This window comes from Spermophilus citellus, assembly GCF_964194105.1.
Source record: "Spermophilus citellus genome assembly, chromosome: 9".
Classification (NCBI taxonomy): domain Eukaryota; kingdom Metazoa; phylum Chordata; class Mammalia; order Rodentia; family Sciuridae; genus Spermophilus; species Spermophilus citellus.
In genome coordinates, this window is record NC_138191.1 from 14,134,122 (window position 1) to 14,156,594 (window position 22,473).

Sequence of the window (22,473 nt, forward strand, 5' to 3'; positions counted from 1 at the left end):
ACTTTGCTTGTGCCCTGCCATTTAATACTCCGAGGCCTAGATTCCTGGCTTATAAAAGGTAGGCAGTAAGTTGTAATTAATGCCAGAAAGGACAGAGCTCCACTTTTCTTCAGTCATTAGGGGCAGGGGCCAGAAGCCTGATTGTGAGATTGCTGGAAGATTACCACACTATTCATACCAACTGAAGTTCCTATTGGACCTCTTGGTTTTCACTATAATCTTCTGAGTTCAGGTTTTCTCAAGGCTTTGATGTGGAAAGGCTAATAGTCTACAAGAGGACCAACAATGTTGGCAGAAACAGATAAGGAGCCAGTCAGTGTCTTTGGTTTACCATGGAGACCAAGCACTGGAGCAATTAGGGCCACATATCACTGCTTTTTCACATTTCTGCTTACCAATAACTTTTCTTTTTTGTTTTTGGCGGTGGGTGGGGGAAGGTGAGTACCGAGGATTGAACTTAGGGGCACTCAACCACTGAGCCATATCCCCAGCCCTCTTTTGTATTTTGTTTAGAGCCACGGTCTCACTAATTGCTTTGCACCTCACCATTGCTGAGGCTGGCTTTGAACTCGTGATCCTCCTGTTTCAGCCTCCTGAGCTGCTGGGATTACAAGTGTGTGCCATGCGTCTGGCCCAATAACTTTTCTAATAGCTGGAAGAACTCTAGGGCTTTGAATACTATAGAATCAAGATACATGATATATTTATGTTCATGTGCTATCCAAATAGGCCGAATTTCCTGATAGTTGAAATACTAAGTTATGACAGTGAGTTAGAGTTAAAGAAATTTGCCAGAGCAGGTGAAAGAGTAAGGGAAATCATTTGAGTTTAAGAAAAGGCTCATGGGCACAAAAGGAAAACAAATAGGATAGGGATGATTGTCAATGAGGAATCATGAGAGTAAAGGAGGATTTGGGGTGGCATCAAAAATAGGAGACACCTAATTTTGGAATTCTCAGTGTGTGCCAAATACTTTATGATCAAAGGCCTTGTCTCAGTGCTAACAAAATACTATGTCCTGTCCTCCTCCCCAGGATGCAGATATCTTTTGCTATTATATTTCAATACATCCTGGAAGCAGAACTAGGTTTAGATAGGCAGGAAGTTTCCATGAGCCCTCCATCCATATTGTTTTCTCACTTCAAGGTTCTTCAACCATTGGAGTCACACTGTGGACAGTGTGGAGAGTGTGTGCTGTCAGCAGGGTGTCATGACCACATGGCATGGTGATTAGACCATGATGATAGAAATCAAGAGGTCTAGATGCTAGTTTCAGCTCTGTCACTACCTAGCTTTATGATTTTAGGTAAATCCCCGTACCTTACTGTATTTATCAGCTATTTGCTGTTATAATGAAATACCTGAGATGATAGGCTAACTTTATAAAGAAAAAAAAGTTTGTTTTACTCACGGTCTTGGAGGTTCAAGGGCACGGAGCCTGCCTTGGTTCAGTTCTAGTGAGTGGCCTCTCCATTGCGTCACATCATGTTGGATGGCATGTGAAGGAGCAATTGACCAGGAAAGCAGAGAGCAGGTGGGGCTAGGTTCAGGCTTTTATAACAACCAGCTATGATTGGGTTTATGAGAAAATTACTTGACTTCTTTCTCAGGGCAGGGTTCTCAAAGACCTAAGGTCTTCCTGCTTGGCCCCACCTCTTAAAGATTCCATCAGTTTCCCTATTCACACATTGAACTCCCAACACATGGATCCCCACAGGGATAAACCAAATCTAAACCATAGTACTCACTTACAAAATGGAAATAATAGCTCCGCTTTCTGTACTTTGTAGGATTATGGGATGGGGGACGATGTGAATGAGACAATAGTGAATGTGAAAAATGGATGTGAAAGGGTTTTGGAAAGTTATATGCATATATTGAGTTGTATTTTGTTACTTTGGGAAAAGAGAGAAATTAAAATAACCCAAACACCACAAAACAACGGTTCCTTCCAAACAGATGATAGCAGGGGGGAGGAAAGAGAAAGAGTTACTGGTAATCATTATGGTCCCCTGTGGTCTACAAAAGAGATTCCAGGTGCCTGTGGGGAATGAAGATTTCTAACAGCCTTGGACTCTGGCTATCCTAACCCCAAGGGGATGTAGGGCCCTGAGTTCAGGCTGAGAATATCCATTACAGTGGTTCCCCTAACCCATTGGGACCATAGTGTGATTGTTGACTTAACTCTTGGTTTTAGCTAGCAAGTCTCAGAAGACCATGCATGTAGCAAGAGAGGTCTCCCAGAAGTTTTGGTGGTTTGGATACATATATAGTAAAGTAAAACAAAAGTTAAGATAGTCAAAATCTTTTTTGAGGTTTTTTTTTTTAATGCTTAAGTGTGAAGTGATGAGTTGTTAAAAATATGCAACTTTCCTTCATCCCTGATTCAGAGATGTTTATGACCTTGGCTTTTATCTTTTTGCTGTGGTGATGATCTGTTGTGCACCCATGACCACTACCTATCACGGTGCTACCTATGATAGTGCCTTGTTTTTAGAGGCAATTAGTAAATTTTTGAGAATAAGGAGAGGGAGAGAAGCAAAGAAGTCTAGGAACTCTTTTTTTTTTCTGCAAAAAGAAGAAGAAAGGAGAAAGAAGAGGAGGAGGAGGAAGAGGAAGAAAATCATGCTATGTGAGACTTGATCTTGGAAAGCTGAAAAAGAAGTCTTAGGAATGACACCCCTTATAGGGATACTAAGTGAAGTCAGTAAATCAGGATGAGCTTGAGGTCCCTGAGCTCTAACTATCAATGTGCAGCACCAGGGTCCACTCTTGTGATGTCTGGGGCCTGGGAGAGCCCATCCCCTTGTAGGTGAAGAGCAACTCTGGCTGCAGGGGAGGGTGAAGTCTCTGTGCCTATTCCTAAATACCTAAGTTCTCCCTGCTTTAGACTCTAGACAACAGATTTTGATGGTTATACATAAAGGAAAATGTGCTTATATTTTGTGTAGGTCTCTTACTCTTGGCATGTGAAGATAGGAATTCAGATATCATCTTCCAAATGTTGTAACTTTCAGTGAGGATAGTAATAATGAAGCATACTGTCTATGTTAACTTAGCATTGCTAACTTGAGAAATTATTCATTCTGTCATGGGAGGAGCACTGACTGTGGAGAGCAGCGGGAAAACTTTTGGGAAAACTATACTTTAAATTTATTTGTTGGATTTTAATAGGTTAGACTTTAAGGTTTTTTTTTTTTTTTGTGTGTGTGTGTGTGTGTGTGTGGTACTGGGAATTGAACTCAGAGTGCTCTACCTCTGAGCCACATATCTAGCCCTTTTAATTTTTTTTCCTTAAATTTTGAGTCAGGGTCTCACTAAGTTGCCAACACTCATCTCAAACTTGCAGTCCTTCTGCCTTAGCCCCTCCAAGTTGCTGGGATTGGTGGTGTTGGTGGGGGTGCAACACCATACCTATTTGATAATGATACTGGTCTTGGAAATCAGGATCAGGTCCTCATTCCTCTGGTATTGAAGATTAAACACCTGAGAAATGCTGAGGCAAACATAGAAAGCAAGTTTTATTTAAGAAAGAGACAGAGCAGAGATAGCAGACTTCTCCAGAGAGAAGTCAGGGCCCAGAGCTGGGTGCCCACAGGAGAGGGTGTGTCTTGCCCTTTTATAGATCTCAGATTTCCTCTCTCCCGATTCCTACCTCCTCCTTATATCCTGTCTAAGTTTCCAGAGTTAGAAAAGAGCAGCCCTAGGGCTACAGTGTGGGAAAGTGTGACTCCCCATCCCACTCAGCCAAGTTTTAACAACCAGTTGAGTCTGGAAGAGATGGAGGTGTTAGCCACCCATTTCCTTTTATTTGAAAATCAGTCCTCATCTTTCTGACCTAGTCATTTGATCATTTACTATCTAGGTTGACTACCTGTCCTTTGTCCCTGTCTCATTAATAGATTTTCTTATTAAAGAACTTGCTCAATAAGAAAGATAAGAAAATCTATTATTGCTAGATAAGTGTACCAAAAAATTAATAATGATAGAATGACATATCTTTGGTTATTGGTATGTTTCTTGATTCCATAAAACTAATTCTTAATTTCTTTCACGAGGATGAAACATTTCTTCAGTTAACAATGCTTGTATATAGAAGGTATACTTCATTGTTAATTCTTACCTCTTGAATATGGACTGTGCACCCAAAAGATTTAATCTGATTTCCCCCTTGAAATGCGAAGAGAATTCCTTAAATTCATATATATTTGGGCATATTTATGTACTTTATTCTTTATTTATAGCTACTAAAGCACTCAGCCTGTAGGTGAAAAACTTGCTTGGCCCTCTTCCCTGTGAAGCTGGGGTGGTCTTTTCTGGGAGACCGTACTTGGATTTTTGGCTTTTTAAAGAGGATATGAACCCAACTACATTGGCCAACAACTGGATCTGCCCATTCTTGGCAGAGCAAAACATCTTTGCTCTGGGTAGTTGGTAAGCCTGAATTCTTGGTCATTCTGAGCTTTTCAAAAAATTCTGTGTTTTCTCTTCCTGGAAAGTTTTTAAGATATCTTTATTATGTCAGACTAAAAACTCAGCTTGATTTTTCAGAGGGGTTTCTTCTTAGGGTTTTACATTCCTGATCCACACAGCCCAAACATTTGGCACATGTGCTGAGTGAGAAAAGTGTTGCATGCTTGATGAATCCCAGCTCTCCTCTGCTAATTCTTTCCTGTAGCAATTCTTTATTAGTAAGTGCCATGCCCAGAATCAATCTCTTGCTTCTACCCCAAATTGGCAAATGGCTGCAAGTAGCTGCGGAAATTCTCTCACCTTTCGGACATTCTCCCTTCTCTGAAATCGTAGTCTCTCCATTCCTATTGCTTCAACAGTGTAGATCATCTATGAATTTTATCTATTTTTTTTTCAGTTACTCTTGGGAGAGCATGGCAACCTACTCTAACCCACCTAAAAACAGAAATAAAAAGTTAACTTTCACTTTGTTTTCATTGTGATTTATGTTAACTAATTGTGTTTTGCTTTTTAAATTGACTTCTAGGAAGCTCAGAGCCAAATTTAAACAGCCAAGAATGTAGGCCTAAATGTAATATATTCTGAATACTAACCTAGCTCTAGATTATTTTACTTTTCCTATTCTTTTTCCTCTTAACCCATATTCTTCATTTATTTATTCATATCATTTTACCTTATGCAACTTAGGAAGCTGGCTCAAATCTTTTATCTGCATGAATCAGATTAATAATAAATTAAAAATTAATAATAACTAGGCTTTATTAAATATTACATTGCTCTAATTTCTTGACACATATTAGCTCATATATTTCTTACAGCAGTCCTATGAACAAGTACTATTATCATGATTCGATTGAAAGTATAAGCTTAAGTAACTTTTCCAAGGTTAGAAAACTTCTGAATTGCTGAAGAAAGAATGAATGTAATATTTAACACAAATAATCCCCTTTCTTGCTCCTTCTAGGTATTATTTATTAAGTTCTATTACATCCCATAAAATGTGTTAAGTTCTATTTTTTTTTAAATGTGTTAAGTTCTTTGTGTATATGATATAAAAGCTCTCTAACAACTCTACTTATCAGGATTATTGAAGAGGATATTGAAGTTCCCAGAGGTTTAGTAACTAATTTCAGGGTCCCAGAATTTGGAAGTAGCTGAATCAAGTTTTAAGCATAGACCTATCATGATTCTAAATCATGCCCACTTTTCCTCTCAATTCACAGCCTTCATGATTACCCATTTTCTCTTTGACTTACCTCCTTGTTGGGCAAAAGGTCATACTATTTTACTGTGAAGTTTTCACTAACCCACTTAACCAGGAAGAAAAATGTCTTCTCTGATCTCTACCTAAGTACCTTGAAGTCCACTGCAGTTGAGGCCTTTACTCGTGGAGTGCTATAGTATTTGTTTCTGGAGGTATTTTGGGATTAAAGGAATATTGAAATTCTAAAGAACTATTTCTAATGGGAATTTCAACTTGGAAATGGGTGAAATAGACTCACTGTATGGCCTGTAGATTGAAGAATGGAGCCTAAAAAAATATTTACTGGACTCTTGCAGGATCCCATTAGGAATTTATCTACCCACTGAATCAGTCTGAGGTCGCTGGTTATGTGGAGTTTGCAGGGAGCAGGGTCCCAGGAGACAGCTTCTACTGGGTGACTAGTTGGTTCCTTTCTGGAATTAGAAGAAGTTGATCTTGGTAGTCTGGGGCTGAAGAAGGAAAAAGAACCAGGCATCAGGAGATCTGTATTTCAATGCTGGTTACACGGGTCAACTGTGTGTCCTTGAGCAAGTAAGTTCATGTTTCTGGGTCTCAGAAATTCTGATATTTAGTATAGAGCCATTGGAGAGGTTGGAATCTTAATTTTCCTTCCTGGATCTAAAGTTTTGTGATTCCAAGCAGGGCATGGTGGCATTTTCCTGTAATCCCAGCACCTTGGGAGGCTGAGGCAGGAGGACAGCGAGTTCAAAGTCAGCCTCAGCAAAAGCGAGACACTGAGCAACTCAGTGAGACCCTGTCCCTAAATAAAATCCAAAATAGTGCTGGGGATGTGGCTCAGTGGTTGAGTGTCCCTGAGTTCAATCCCCAGTCCAAAAAAAAACACAAACAAATAAACAAACAAAAAAACCCTAAAGCTTTGTGATTGCAAATTAAGCCATCAACTTGCTTGGGCCCCCCAGATGACCTCAGTACCTGCCCCTCAGTCAGCTATGTGTGCCCAGAGAAGGCTAGGGACCAGATCTCTATGTTTAGGCTGTGTTTTCCTGGAAGCTGTATATAGGACACGCATTGACAGGGAGCCTGTGGCCTGCAGCTAGTAGTGAGATGGTAAACATCATGGAACAAGAAGCCCTTTCAGCCTTTCAACCTTGGCAGGATAGTATGAAAAATAATTCTTGGGAAGCTGAGGACTGGTGGCAGCTGCTTCTCCTTAGACTGCTGGCCAGGCCCTACCAGAGCTTGGGATGGATGAAGCTTTCAGCCAGGCCTGCTGCAGCTGGTGCTGGTACTTTTCCACTCTGGGAAACTGGAAAAGTCAATTGGCTTCTCTGTCAGGAGATTGGTGGGTAGCAGAAGCATCAGAAAACCACTAAGACAACTCAGCAGGCAAAATCAGGAGGTACTTTTTTTGGCTACAATTCCCATTTTTCATGCTTCTTTTACATTTCATAATATAAAGAGGAGAGGTTGATAGGATCTGATGAACAAGATGGGGGTTCAGGTGAAAGAGAGGGGACCTGACATTGAGGACTCGGGCCAGCTTGGCAATTCTGAGTCTTCACTAGTGTCTGGACTCTCTTCCACAGAGTTTACCCAAAATAGACATTTTCAATGGGAAAACCACACTGGTGCTGCTGAGACATGCCACGTTGGTTGTCCTGGGAAAAGGTTTCGCCTGGTTCCAAAGACTCAGTAAGATGATAAAGGCCATCCAAGATCAGCTCGTCCATTTTCCTGTGCCCTTTCTGGGAGGCCCCTGGGAATACTGATTCATCAAGGAACTCTGCCTGTTTTCTAATATGACTATTGCTGCTTCACTGGTTCTTATTTCTGAATTCCCTGTCTTCATCTGTACATTCCTTGATCCCAACTTTTAGACCTCCAGCCTAACTCCCACTGTCCAAATGGTATATACAGCAGTCCTCCTTCTATGGGGTTTTGCTTTCAGTGGTTTCAGTTACTTGTGGTCAACCACAGGCTGAAAATATTAAACGGAAAGTTTCAGGTATAAACAATTCATAAGTTTAAAATTGTGATTAGCGTCATGAAATCTCATGCCCTGCCACTCTGCTCCTCCTAGTGCCTGTGAAATTGGCCTCACTTCATCTCATTATGTATGCAATGGTGTCATCTCATATCACACAGGAAGGATAAGTTTAATACAGTAAGATATTGAGAGAGAGAGAGAGAGAGAGAGAGAGAGAGAGAGAGAGAGAGAAAGAAATAGGGAAAGAGACCACATTCACAGAACTTTTATTAGAGAATATTGTTATAATTATTTCATTTTAATATTAATTGTTGCTTTTTATCACTTGCTGTGCCTAATTTATAAATTAAACTTTACCATAGGTATGTATGTATAGAAAAAAAGAAAACTATGTATAGGGTTTGCTACTACCTGTGGTTTCAGATGTCCACTGGGGGTCTTAGAACATATTCCCTGCCAATAAAGGAAGATAGCTATAGCACTTGTGGCCCAGAGGCTTACTCTTAGCATTGAGCTGGGAATCCTCATCAAAGCATAGAGCAAGATTCCTGCCAGTCTCCATTTCTCCAGTCATCTGTGTCTCTTCTAACCAAAGCCTGGGGATCCCGCCTCAGTTCACCTTGGTAGATAGTTATCCAGTAACCACTGAGTCATATTTTTTGTCAGAGCTCTTTTGCTCCGATGCAAATGCCCCCAAAGCTCCTGAAAGAAAGCCCTGCTGCTCATTACTCACTGGAGGTGGTTGTGAATTGGAAAAAGACAGTGCCCCCTATGATGTATTGACTCTGCCTGTTGAAATGCAGCTGAATAGGCTGCTTCTTAACATGTGCTGAACACTTCAGATGACTATGTTCTGGGGAGATTCTGGGCAGAGAAATGAATCAGTTATAGCACCTGCCATTAGAGTTGGATTCTCCATTCATTCATCCTTCCATTCATCTACCCATCTCTCTCTCTCTCTCTCTCTCTCTCTCTCTCTCTCTCTCTCTCTCTCTCTCTCTCTCTCTTGAAGTTATCTATTTGCCAAATGTATGTTGAGCATCTAATTAGTACTGTGAGTTGGGAAGTGCTCAGGGGGAAATGGAATAATCTGACACAGTTACTGTGCTCAACATTGCGTATAATTCCAGTAAGGAGCTACTCAAGCATAAGTAAAACATGAAAATCGATGATGAAGGGGATTTCTTAAAAGTCCCTCCCATCACTTTTATCCTGACACCATGTTTTAGTAACTTTGTCAGACTACCTGAAATATAGTACTGGTCCAACACAACCTCCAGCTCTCTGCCTATCACTCCTTCAGACAACCAACGTGGCATGTCTCAGCAGTACCAGTGTGGTTTTCCCATTGAAAATGTCTATTTTGGGTAAACTCTGTGGAGGAGCGTCCAGACATTAGTGAAGACTCAGAATTGCCAATGGATGATTCTCAAAGGATCAGTTTATTTCTGATTTAGTCTGTTTTCTGTTGCTATCTCTGAATACCATAGATTGGTAATGTATAAGAAAAGAAATTTGTTTCTCAGCTCTAATTGCTAGTAATAGCTATGTCAAATAGACAGTTGAGGTGTGTGTCTCCTCAATTATTGAAAAATCTATTTTGTTTGTCTCCCATACCAGAATAGATCAGTCATTTCATGTATCTTGTTCACTACTTTATATTTTGAATAGTACCTAATATATAATAAAAGCTTACTGACTAAATAAATATGTGAACAATCATTAAATAAATACATTTGTTAACTAGATACACCAACATAAAGTTTTCTTATGCAATAAGTTTTCTGATGACTCAGACTTATAAGGAAGACTCATACATTTGCTGCCTGATTAAATATCATGAGTTAGGGATAACCTTGACTAAATTTATAGGACTTTGTTTTTAATCCCTGTAAAAATGAACACCGGAAAACTCATTCGTTTTTCAACAGATATTTATTGAACACTAATTAATTTCAGACACCTTATGAGATAATGGGAATGCAGTAGATATTCCTGTCCTCCTAATGCATACTATTTAGTTGAAAGACCAAAATTAAATAAAATAACTATTTATATGAGGAGTGTGAAAATAGGTATAAAGGGGAAACAGTGTGTACAAGGGCATGTACTAGAGGTTCTTAAGTTAGCTGGGCATTTGGGGGGAATTCCCTGAGGGATTGATAGGCAGAGAGCTGGAGGATGTGTTGGAGTAAGCAGGTAGAGTAGAAAGGAAGAATGTTCCTACTAAAGGGAGTATCATACATAAAGAGACCCTGAGGCTTTAAGTATTTTATGCATTTAAAGAATTGAAATAAGGCCAGTGTACTGGTATGTAGAGGGGAAACGTTCAAGGTGAGGCCACAGACTAGACTGCGTCCTGACTCTGCAGATCTCATGGGCCATATTTTCTTGAGAATTGTGGAGAACTGTGAAGATGTCAGAATAAAGTTCAGGAAATTCACTTGGGTTATATGAGAAGGAACAAGAGAACAAAAGCATGATAAAGAGCTAGGCAGTCCAGCTGTGAGTTGTTGGAAGAGAAGGCAAGATATAGCTGGTCTCAAGAAATTTGCAGAAAGTAGAATTTTCTGTACCTCTTGATGGTCTGGATGATTCTCAAAGGACCAGTTTATTTTTGATTTAGTCTGTTTTCTGTTGCTATCTTTGAACACCATAGAGTGGTAATTTATAAGAAAAGAAATTTGTTTCTTACAGCTCTAAAGGCTGGGAGGTCTAAGAGCATGGAATTGGCATCTGGAGAGGGCCTTCTTGTTACATCATGACATGGCAGAGGGCATCATATGGTGAGACAGGGCAAGCACACTCAGGTCTCTCTTCCTCCTCTTATAAAAGTCACTGATTTCATCATGGGGATCCCACCCTCATGACCTATAAAATCTTAACCATTTCCCAAAGGCCTCACCTTCAAATACCACTAACGAATGAATTTGGGAATTAAGTTTCCAACACACAAGTTTGGGAAGACCAAATCATAGCAACTTCTCATCCTTTGATTGCCTCCTGGTATGACCTGTCATTCCCGAATGATTTTTCTGCATGTTCTATATTGGTCTTCAAGCAGAGGTTCGGGCCATCTGTGCTATCTCTGGAAGAGTCCTTTATCAATGTCATTATCATTCTGATGTTTATGCACAGTTGATTTAAACTCTTCCATGAGGGAATGAGTCAGGGGGGGGGACACTGATGCACTTAATATTTCTTTATGTGAAGAACTGAAGCCTCATTTCATTCCCTGCTCCCCCCACCCCACCCCTCATACTAGGGATTGAATCCAGGGGTACTTTACCTTTACCATTTGAGCTACAACCCCAATCCTTTCTCTTTCTTTCTTTTTTTTTTTTTTTAATTTTGAGACAGAATTTCATTAAGTTGCTGAGGCTGGCATCAGACTTGTGTGATTCTTCCACCTTAGCTACCTTAGTTGCTAAGATTGCAGGTGTGCACCAACGTGTTTGGCTCATTCTCTGGCTTAAGTCTTAAAATCCAGTGTGCATTAGAGTCACCTGTAGGTGTGGTTTAAACACAATTGTTGGTTCACCTGAGTTTAAGTTTCTGACTCAATAGATTAGGATGGGGACTGATAATTTGCATATCTAGTAAGTTCCCAGGGGATGCTGATACTGCCCTTTGAGAATCACAGCTCAAACCATAAGATAATGAAAACATTGATAAGGTGGTAAGATAGCTTTCTGGGAAAGAATTGGCACTCCTCTGACACCAGTAGCAGAGTATCCTATGTAGTATCACTCTGTCTCTCTACTATTTTTCGTTCTTTCTCTCGATTACACATATTTCAAATATCTCTTACTTTATTTTCCTCATCTATTAAATGGAAATTTCCTGGATGGGTTTAATGAGGAAAGGATCTTAGGAAATAGAATCCAACTGAAATATGTCACAGAGGCAGCTGCAGCAGCAGTTGCTCTGTTTAAACTTCTGGGTTGCTATTCCAAAGGGTGAACAGTGCCTTGGTAGAGTTATTTGCAATAATATCATAACTCAGCCTGTGCAAGCCTTCTTCCACATTTCTGGTTTACTTCCTATGTCCTTATAAGTAGAGGCTCAGAGTCTGAAGGTTCATGATGGCCAGGAATGGAAACCCAAGGGAACTGTGGAGGTTAGATTATCTGGCTCCAGAGAATCATTATGTATCCAGACAGGATAGAACCTGGGAGCAGTGGTTCCCAAACCTGAGAATACAACAGAAAAACTGGATAGTTTTGTAAACATGCAGGTTTCTGGACTCAGCTTCAGATATTCCAAAGCTAAGTCTCTAGGAAGGATTCACAAATGTGTGTTCTGAAACCTCTCTAGGCAATGTTCCATGGACTGGTTTTCAGGAACCACTGCCTTACAGCAAGTCTAATCCAGCCCCTTTGCTTTCCAGTTGAGGAAATTGAGACAAAAATCGGGCATGTAACTTGTCTAGGTTCAAGTCCCCTCTGGTTAAGTGGTGGAGCCAGAAATGGATTTGAAGTTGTGATTTTCAGAGGTTGCATAGCTTGGTAGATCAGAGGCCTTAGAGGCAGATTCCAAGATGGCTTAGTATTTACTCAATGAATAGTCTTGTTTAGTTAACCTCTTGCCTGTAGAATGTAGAATTCATGGGAAACATAAAATATTGAATGAGAAAATGCTTATAATTTCTCACATTTTTAAATGCTTCTAAATGGATGCTGCTTTTATTGTATTTCATCAAATTCAATAAGCTACTAAGATATATTATTACTATATTTTTCCTCTAAAAAGAAAAAAAAATAACTACCAATTAAATTAAGAGGCATAATTAAGTATCACAATTCTAATAAGTGAAATGCATTCATGATAAGGAGAGCAGGGAGTCTTCAGAAAGGGAATTGACACTCCTATGACACCAAATAGTAGAGTATCTATGGGATCTCTGTCTCTCTTCTATTTGCTTGTAAGTAACCAGATGTTAACATGTGTACAGACAGGAAATATGGTATTCTGCTTCTCTTCCTTGACCCCCATGAAGAGTTGCGTGTCCCTGAATTAAATACTTTAAACAGTAAATGCAGATTTCCAAAGAAGAAACATACTATTGTGATTGAGGAATATCAAGGCCAGTGTAACTATGGGGAATATGGTATGAGTGGGGTGGGGACAAGGTCAAAGACAGCCAAGGGGACAGGTTATACAGGGCCCTGGGGACCATACAAGGAATTTGAATTTTATTATGAGTGAGATATGCAGTTACTCAAGGACTTTGAACAGAAGAGTTTCATGATCTGACTTACATTTTAAGATACATGAGGAGACGTGGACAAAGGGAAACTGGTCATGAGATAATTATACTATTCCTGGTGATAGAAGATTGTGAATTGGCTCAGAGTGAACTGTGAATTGGCTCAGTAAAATAAATGTGGGAAGGAGTAGATGGGATATGGAAATACTTCTAATGTGGTCATCAGAACTTTTTGTCCATCTAGTTGATGGACTAGGTATGGAATATGAAAGACATCAAGAATGGACTCAAGAGTTTTGTCTTGAGTCATTAGAATAATGAAGTTGGATGAAAGGGAAGAAACTGGGGGGGGTGAGGTTTGAAAGAAGTCTGTATTTTGCTCAATTTTATTCTTATTCCTCTCCTATCTCTATTTCTAAGGCTTACCCATTTTTCAATAAATATATTTAAGTATATATTTTTTCCCTATGTGTGCACTGAGGAATAAAAATAAGTATGATATAGTCCTCCCACCAAGAAAAAAATTGCCATCTATAGGGGGAAAGGACTTTCATACAAATAATTAAATTATGAAGCAGGGTGTATCTAATGTTATATCAGAGATCAAAAAATGCCAGAAAATAGAGGAAGGAGACATGTATTGGAATCATTATTATCCTTCTTTAAATATGTTTGCTTTAGTTCATTGCATTGCAAAAGGAGAATGGTAGTATAATAATGTTAGGTAGCATATCAACTTGGGGTGAAATGGCCTCCTCACTATACCTTAAGCCACCTTAACCAGCATGCTTTTTCCTCAACCATACCTTGGTACTTTTTGTTCCCTTTGCATTAAACATCCCCAACTCTGAGAGTCACTGAGCTCATCTGTTTTCCTTCACTCCAAGCTCTGCTCAAAGTCATCATGTCCAGGAGGACTTCCTTGACTCTTTGCGGAATGAGCGTCTATTCCCTTTCCATTGCCCTTGCTATATTCTCTCAGACATTTATTTGCTTATTGAATGTCTTCCTACACTAAGATGTATACTTTATGACAAAACACACTTTGTTTTGTTCATTGCTGTATCCTCACAGTGTTTGACAAATTGTTGAATGAATTAATGAATTCTGTAGGCTCTTTCTGACTTTGCACTCATTATATTGTAGCTGAATACTCTCGGGGCAGTAAGTTGGCTCAATTCCAGGGCTTATCTTTGTTTTCCTATCTCTCTGAGATTGCTATTCATTGTTCCCTGATGTTCATGATCTGAAGGCCAGTTTCCCATATAGTTAGCCCTTTCTGTTTCTTTCATACAGGAGAGTAAATCTGGTGTCTGTTACTCTAGCTTGGGTTAAAGTAGATGTCCATTCCCAGAGGTTATTGGTCTTAGCCAGGGGACAGACATGATGCTAATGTGGGCCAAAAATACACATTCAATCCCTTTTTAGGAGAGTTTGTAGGTTTGCTTCATGTTTCATGCAATCGGCTACCTGGACAAAAAAGAATGTTATGGATTACAGGGTACCTGATGGTTTCATAAGTAGTGAAAGAGCACTACAATTGGGAAATTGATTAGAAGTGCACATCTATTACTAAATAAAGGGATAAATCAATGCATTATATCATATTATATCACTTAACAGAGTTTGAACTAAAAGATAAGTTTGACTAAGGATCAAATGTCGGAAACAAAAGTGGCATTTAGATTCAGGGCTAGGAAGAAAATTCTGGTAGAGTCAGGATAGTCAAACTGGGGTCATAGAGGAATTTAGGAGACTTTAGTTTCTTTTAATTCCCTGTTAATAATCAGTTGCAGTCTTTCTGGGGGGCTTTTGAAATAGAAATAAAAACATGTCCTCTTAACTTTTCTTTGGTTTCTCTTGGTCCAGCTGTATGCAGGTATCCTCTGGGCATGTCAGGAGGCCACATTCCTGATGAGGACATCACAGCTTCCAGTCAGTGGTCAGAGTCCACAGCTGCCAAATATGGAAGGTGAGGATGGCTGTATCGAGAAGATTGAATTCTGGGTAGTTCAAATTTCCTGGACACACAATCCTGACTCAAACAGCTGGGGAAGATTGGTGATGCTGGGGAGAGGCGGTGAGAATAGAAGAAAGGCACCAAGTGGGTCTGTCCTACTCTGCATGTTTTTAAGGACAGAATTCAGGTCTTGGCTAATGTGCTGGTCTGGCGACCTCATTCCAACCACAGAGGCTCCAGAGCCACACCACATACGGTGGATGGGTTGATTGATCTGTGTTCAGTTTGCTTATCTGGCCTTCTCACTGAGAGCTGCTGCAGGAGAGAGGCCAAAGTAGCAGATATGGGAAAATGCAGATTATATAGGACATTGAGAGTGAAGAGGCATCCTTCTCAGATCGTGTCTGGGAAATACCAATTACTCGATAAACAATCAAGGACTTAATCAGACTTTGTTGCCTCCAACAAGTCCTTTTCTGCTATCAAGGAAATCCCACACAGAAGGGCCATCTTCATTCATAAACAGGGTGTGGTGGGTTTCTTCTGGCAACGTTTTAGGAGTCCTATAAATCAATAAACTCCCAAATCAAAAAGTTCTCTGTGAGTCAGGATCTATTCCTCCTCTTGGAATCTAATTCTTGGGGGTAAGGTATTGATTTTTATTAAAATGGAATTGCCCAAAAGGAAAGGTAAACCTCCCCCATAATATTTATCTTGGTGGGTGAAAGATGAGAGTTAGTGAGGTTAGAGGGGACAAAAATTGAGCGGGTAGCATCTGCGAGAAAAGGGAGCATTCCAGGAAAGAGAAAAAAATGGTAAAAGGTTCCCAGTGTAAACTTTATACTGATTTCACAATTTTGCTTAGTGGTAACTCAGCCTGGAGATAATAAAATGAAACCAGATTATTTACAATTCCCTTAACATGCTCTTATTCCTCACCCTTGCTGTGGATTTCCATGGTTTTTGCTGGGTGGCCATGCCCACCCTGCTGGTTAAAATTCCACTGCACTGCATAGCCCACACTGGAGATTTTACTGTTCCTCCCTCTCCACTCCCATAATTTGATATCCAAGCCAGGAGTGGCTAATTTTATTAGGCTGAGTCTAAAAAAAAAAAATAGGAGAAGGGGATGGTGAAATGATTCCATAGGGTAACAGGGGATAGAAGTTGTTTCATTTTCCTTGGATCTTCTAAATTGAGAGGGAATGTGAAGGTTACTCTGAAAGCCTTAAACTCCCTAATGGTGACTCTCCTGGGTTCCATGATGCTTCAAAGAAAGAATATTGAGCCTAAATAAGAATGGTTGGGGGCAATCAGACTGGTGGGAAGAACCCAGATGTGAGTCTGGACTGGACTTCCAGGCTGTTCTCTCCCCTCGGGACAGGAAAGCTGGTTTTTTTTTTTTTTTTTTTTTTTTGTGAATTGGTAAACAACTTGGTTTCATCGTTGCTCTCTCTTTTCCCCCAACTCTTGCCTTCCAAGGCTGGACTCAGAAGAAGGAGATGGAGCCTGGTGCCCTGAGATTCCAGTGGAACCTGATGACCTGAAGGAATTTCTGCAGATTGACTTGCACACCCTACACTTTATCACTCTTGTGGGGACCCAGGGGCGCCATGCAGGGGGTCATGGCATCGAGTTTGCACCCATGTACAAGATCAATTATAGTCGGGATGGCACTCGCTGGATTTCTTGGCGGAATCGGCATGGGAAACAGGTAGGAAGAAGAGATGTCCACACCCTGGTGTGTCTGCAGACAATATTTTGATTTAGGTGAGAAGGAGAACAGCACAGATTATCTGTGCAGATATGTGTGCCTACAGACCTGGCATGACCTATTTAATGGGACCTAGGGAGAAGGAGGTTTCACAGGGAGGGTCATCAAGCCTGTTGAGAAAGCAGAATGAATATATTCTGTTCTTGGAATTAAATGACAGCTTCCATATAAAATGGGTGATAGGGTTGAAGAAAAGTGAACATGATTTTATACCATCTCTTCACTTTTTCTCTTCTCTCTCTTCAGGTGCTAGATGGAAATAGTAACCCGTATGACATTTTCCTAAAGGACTTGGAGCCACCCATTGTAGCTAGATTTGTTCGCTTCATTCCAGTCACTGACCACTCCATGAATGTTTGCATGAGGGTGGAACTTTATGGCTGTGTCTGGCTAGGTAGGTCTCTAGCACAGGGATTTTATAGACTTTAAACAAAACCCCACTCCCTGGGAAATAAAGTCAACCAAATCAGAAAGGGATTGGACTAGTTACTGCCAGAAGGATGTGATGTCCTCTTGATTAGAGAAAGATGCATTGTTCATCCACCCATGGCTTGGTGCACCACACCTGAAATAACATATTCAAAGTTACTTTGCTGACTATCACCAAGGAATGCTTTTCAGTAGTCCTCCCTGTTTACCCAAATAGAGCCTAATGGGACACATTGCACAGAACTGCACCCTTGAAACTCATGTCGCTCCCTGAGGTAGTTGGTCTGAGGAGTAAGCACATCTTCCCAAAGACACTGACAACTCTGTTTCTTTGGCAGATGGCTTGGTGTCTTACAATGCTCCAGCTGGGCAGCAGTTTGTACTCCCTGGAGGCTCTATCATTTATCTGAATGATTCTGTCTATGATGGAGCCGTTGGGTACAGGTAAATTTGGGGAAGCTTGATCATAAGAATGGGAAAATGACCACCAGGAGTTAAGAATAACATTTTATCATGACTTTACATCAGTAACCAATCAAACCAACCAAGTATTTATTTAGTCCCTAGACTATACATGGTAAGGTAATTTAGATGAAGCCAACTGTGTGGTTTTTATTTCCAATGAACTTAAAGTCTACCTTGGGAAGACAAAGTAACAACATAGAAAGCAACAATAAATTACACAAATCAAGGATAAACTTTTTGGTATGATTTTAAAGTGCGGTAGCCATATTTTTGACCCAGAGAACAGGGCATCTGTCCTGACCCAAATATTGGCCTCACTGTGAAGATGAAGGGCCAGAAGAATTGAAATAATAAGCATAATAAATTGGGGGCAGTCAAGAAGTTCACAAAGAATGGACTTCATAAATATAAATCTTTTAGAAATTGTGGAAATTAGTAAGACAATAGGCAAGGAAAATTTCTAGGATGAGATGAGAATTGAAGCAGGGTAAGGTAGAGGGAAGGAGAGCAGAGGAAACATGGCTGAGAACAAGAATGGTCTGATTATGGCAGAAGTTGGATGCTGCAAAATACCAAGAGAGCCCCCTGAAGTGGATTAACAGAGAGCCATAGCAGAGAAATATCATTAAATAAGTAAGAATTTAGAAGTAGATAAGAGATGTATCCCATTCCAGTCTGAGCTTTACCATTCTTCTAGCCTATCCCAATACTCTTCTCTCTTATCTTTGTCTTTATCTGCAAAGATTGAGCCTGGGAGAGATCATGGGGATTTACAGGGGTTGAGAGAGGGAAATGTTAGTGAGTCTCAGGAAAGGGGATGTGGAATTATAGCACTGCCATTAGCTTAGGTGTAGAGAATAAATGATTGCCCCCAGTTGTCATCCTCTGGGTGAAATCCTGATTTCATCCAGTCTTCTATTCTTAGTCACTTCCTTTTCACCTCTTAGTCACTGGTCTTTCCAATTTGCTTAAACTGTTTTAGCATCATTTTACTCAGCACAACCCAGACAGCAAATACTCATGTCATAAAGGAAACCAGAGATCAATTGAACTCAGTTTAGTTTAAGCAACCTTTGCTAATTCACTGTTACTCTATGTAAGGAATTTGGTTAGGCATTATAAAATAAATAAGTCGTTGATTGATCTTACCTTTAAGGTACTCACAGTTTGGAATGGAGGCTACATGAAGATATAAACTACTATGATGCAAGAATATGAATAAGAGATTATTTTATTAACACTTTGAGGTTCTAAGGAAAGAGTAAGTCATACAGTATTGGGAGTGAAAAATGGCTGGATTCCCCATGTTCTGAATTATTATTTTTTTTAGGGTTAAGTAAATTAAAATACTTAAGAAAAGCATTTTGTAAAAGTATAGTACTATACATGTGTAAGTTATTATCTTATTGGAGGACGAATAAAGATAAATGGAATTGATAAAATCTGAAATGCATTCCAAAGGATAGATAGAACTTCTATAGGTAGAGAATCTTGAAATGGCATTTAGATTGAGAGAATAACATGGGGAAAAAAGAACATTGGTTGTAAATTTCAGAAGAATATTTGTAAAAAAAATTGAACAGTTTAGTTAACCATCAACCATATTTACATAGCAAAGTAGTAGATGAGAAGTAGAACAAGGATTATGCCATATTTGGAGGAATTTGAATGTCAGGGCCAGGAGGAACAAGAAAAGGAGAAGAAAGAAGAAAGGAAGGAACAGGATGATGAGGAAGAGTTTTTCTGCTTATTATTAACATCATTATCAATATGATGAGCAACTAAACATTTTTAAAGCTGGGGAACATGATCACTGTGCTTTAGAGAGATTAATCAAAGATTAGATTTGAATAGAATAAAAAATTAGGGATATTCCTAAATTCTGGTTTTGTCAGATAAAATAATTAATGACCAAGGCCAGAATCATGACCTTGGGAATGGGACTGAGGGTCAGATATTCTTTTACAGGACATCAGCAACCTGACTGGATGTAAGGGATAAGATAGTATGGTGAAATAAAGAGATGAAGTATGACAGTCTAAGTGACTGAAACAATGGAGCTGACATTATTTGCCCAGCAAATACATTTTGAGGGTTCAATATGGATGCACTCTCGGTGACTGTGAAAGAGAAGTACAGCTGGCAGAAATGGAAAACCTGGATGAAATATTTAGTTTAATAGGAGATAAAGATAGATTTCGTTTGGATATAAGTCAAAGGGATATTCAAAACATTCAAATGGAGAAATAAGAAAGTTAGTTGAAAATATAGCTATAGACCCCAAAGGAAAGATCAGATAATTATAGAAATGTAAACACTAATAACTGAGATAATCACATTTCTGATTGGGATGTGGCTGAGGAGATCCAAGGTACTGAGATAAGGGTCTCAGGAAAAAGAGTTGTTATGGATAAAAGACAGAAAATTACAAAACATTTGTTGAAAGATTTATAGACAATCCAGGGGCATTTTTGAACTTCATCATTCTGTTAATGTTTCATTTGCTAATGAGCTGAACTGTTGGATAAAATAACTTTATATTTTTAATTCTGAATCTGCCATCATAATTATTTTAGAATTATGGGGTTCAATTCATTTTTTGACAAACTCCATTTGACCCTGTCCATCTAATCCTACATTGTCTCTGGTTACCATATTTTGTATCATATATATTTGTCCAGATACAGTTGTAGTAGATATTAAAAATGATGTCTTTACCTAGATTGATGGAGAGCATGACCTGCCTGCCACCATGCAGCCCACTTTAATACAGGAGCAGTATGAGCTCCTCTCCACAAATGTGTGTGTGTGTGTGTGTGTGTGTGTGTGTGTGTGTGTGTGTAATTTTTAAAAAATGTTTCTTTAGTCTTGTTTGTGTTATACCAAATTGAATGGATTACTTTTTGGAAAGTTTTTATAGTACTAATCTTCTAAATTTAAGGACTATGTTAAAAGAAAAAACTACACACAATTTGATGGAGAATAAAATCCAATGGTTATGAAACAGTGGACAATTGGCTGAGATCATTTTAAAATAATTGTGTAATTCAGTTAGTGATTGGAACTGATTTAAAGACAGATATTATATCTAATACGAAATCATAATAATTTTTAATTTTTAAAAAGTTATAAAATAACTTTTAATTTAAAATATATATGAGTAATATATGCTCATTGTAGTAAATTTTAATACAATATAAAGTTAACTTGGAAAGTTTTTTCTGTATTCTCCACTTAATTTTTATTTTGAAGAAACTGAATAATCATTCCTCTTAATTTGTGTTGCTTCTCTTAAAACTTTCATGAGATTTATTTTTCTGGGGACAATGGGAACTACATTTATCACAAGTAAACTTATGTTCTCCTAGCCTTCTGATCTGTAGAGAGAAGAAGATGGCAAAACCTTGGAAGGGAGATCCAGGTCACTGTGGATAAGGCCAGTCAAATTTTATAATTTGCCAAACATTTTTATTGAATAAATATAGTTTAAAGTGTATATACAAAGCTGGCACAATCCATCTTAATTTTTTTTTCTTACAAATTTTACATTCTACTGGTTCTGGCTAGAAACTTTAGAGGTCACATACAATAATGCTTGAGAATGACTATTGCAGTCTCTTAAGAAACTCCTGACATATCTCTCAGAGCTTGAGGAAAGACACATTTCACATGATGAGTTCCTGCTCTTTCCCACCATAAAAGGAAGGAAGAAGGCCTTTTTATGTCCTACATATAGTCAAATTATGTAAACATACTTATGTCCCATACAGCAGTCAGACAAACTCAGCTATTCAAAACAGAACCTCATACTCAAAAGTAGAAAAGGCTATTAAGCTCAGAAACAAAATTACCTGAGACTCTCATGAAATCCGTGTGTTTTGCCCCATGGGTCTAGTATTCTACATATTTACTTAAAATTAAATAAAAATTAATATTTAAATTTTGTAAGGATAATTTTCCCCCTAGTTAAATTAGGTTGTTGGAGATGTGAGGTATACGAGGACATGATTGGCTTCTCTGAAATTGATTCACTGAATAATGACAACACACAGTCAAAGAAGAGTCAGAAAAATTTCTAACAAGCTCTGGATATATTTATTTAGTGATGGGACAAGTGCTACTATGTATGGCATTCATTCATTCATTCACTTATTAATGAATTAATTCTTCAAGTGCATTTGATAATACTGAGTCACTACATATTAAGACATTATATTCAATATATAAGAAGAGATTATAGAAAAATTTTCATATAAATTATTATTTAAAACTTTTGCTATTAAAATGGTAAGCATTGAATTTTGTAAAATTCATTTATATAAACTCTTATTTTTCCATTGATGCTGAGATAAATGAATCACTACCATAAATAAAACTGAGTTTTTATAATCCTTCAATGAACATCTAAGATTATCAGCTCTTAAAAAACTCAGAGTGAAGCAGCTGGGTGAATGCTCTTCCATGAATGTGTAATTAACTTCTTTCCTTCACCTATCTTAATCTGAGCAGCATGACTGAAGGACTGGGCCAATTGACAGATGGGGTGTCTGGCCTGGATGATTTCACCCAGACCCATGAATACCACGTGTGGCCGGGCTATGACTACGTGGGCTGGCGGAATGAGAGTGCCACCAATGGCTACATTGAGATCATGTTTGAATTTGACCGCATCAGGAATTTCACTACCATGAAGGTCAGTGGAGTTAGGTATGGTGGAACTTCTTCCAGGAGGGTAAACTCACAGTGTGGAAGAGAAAAGGTATGCCAGGAAGAACCCTTAACAGTTGCCAGCAGAACTGGATTCAAATACATATTCCATTAGTAACTAGTTATATTCATTTCAAAGTTAGTTTATCTCTAAGGCCTATTTATTAATTTGTAAATATTATAAGGATTGGGCTAGGACAATAGTTCTCAATGCCTTCCTATCTCTTTCCTTCTTTCCTTCCTT

At 38.9% G+C, this 22,473-nt stretch overlaps 1 protein-coding gene across 7 annotated transcripts in view; it reads left to right on the forward strand.

Annotated features, from left to right (window-relative positions):
- DDR2 (discoidin domain receptor tyrosine kinase 2) overlaps positions 1–22,473 on the forward strand; it is a 162,985-nt gene that overhangs the window by 118,193 nt on the left and 22,319 nt on the right. For all 7 annotated transcript variants that reach the window (XM_081307616.1, XM_081307619.1, XM_081307615.1 and 4 more), the window contains 5 exons: positions 14,764–14,866; positions 16,337–16,568; positions 16,875–17,022; positions 17,396–17,501; positions 22,032–22,215. In XM_081307616.1, coding sequence (XP_081163742.1) covers positions 14,764–14,866; positions 16,337–16,568; positions 16,875–17,022; positions 17,396–17,501; positions 22,032–22,215 — 773 coding nt within the window. The remainder of the gene's footprint in view (positions 1–14,763; positions 14,867–16,336; positions 16,569–16,874; positions 17,023–17,395; positions 17,502–22,031; positions 22,216–22,473) is intronic.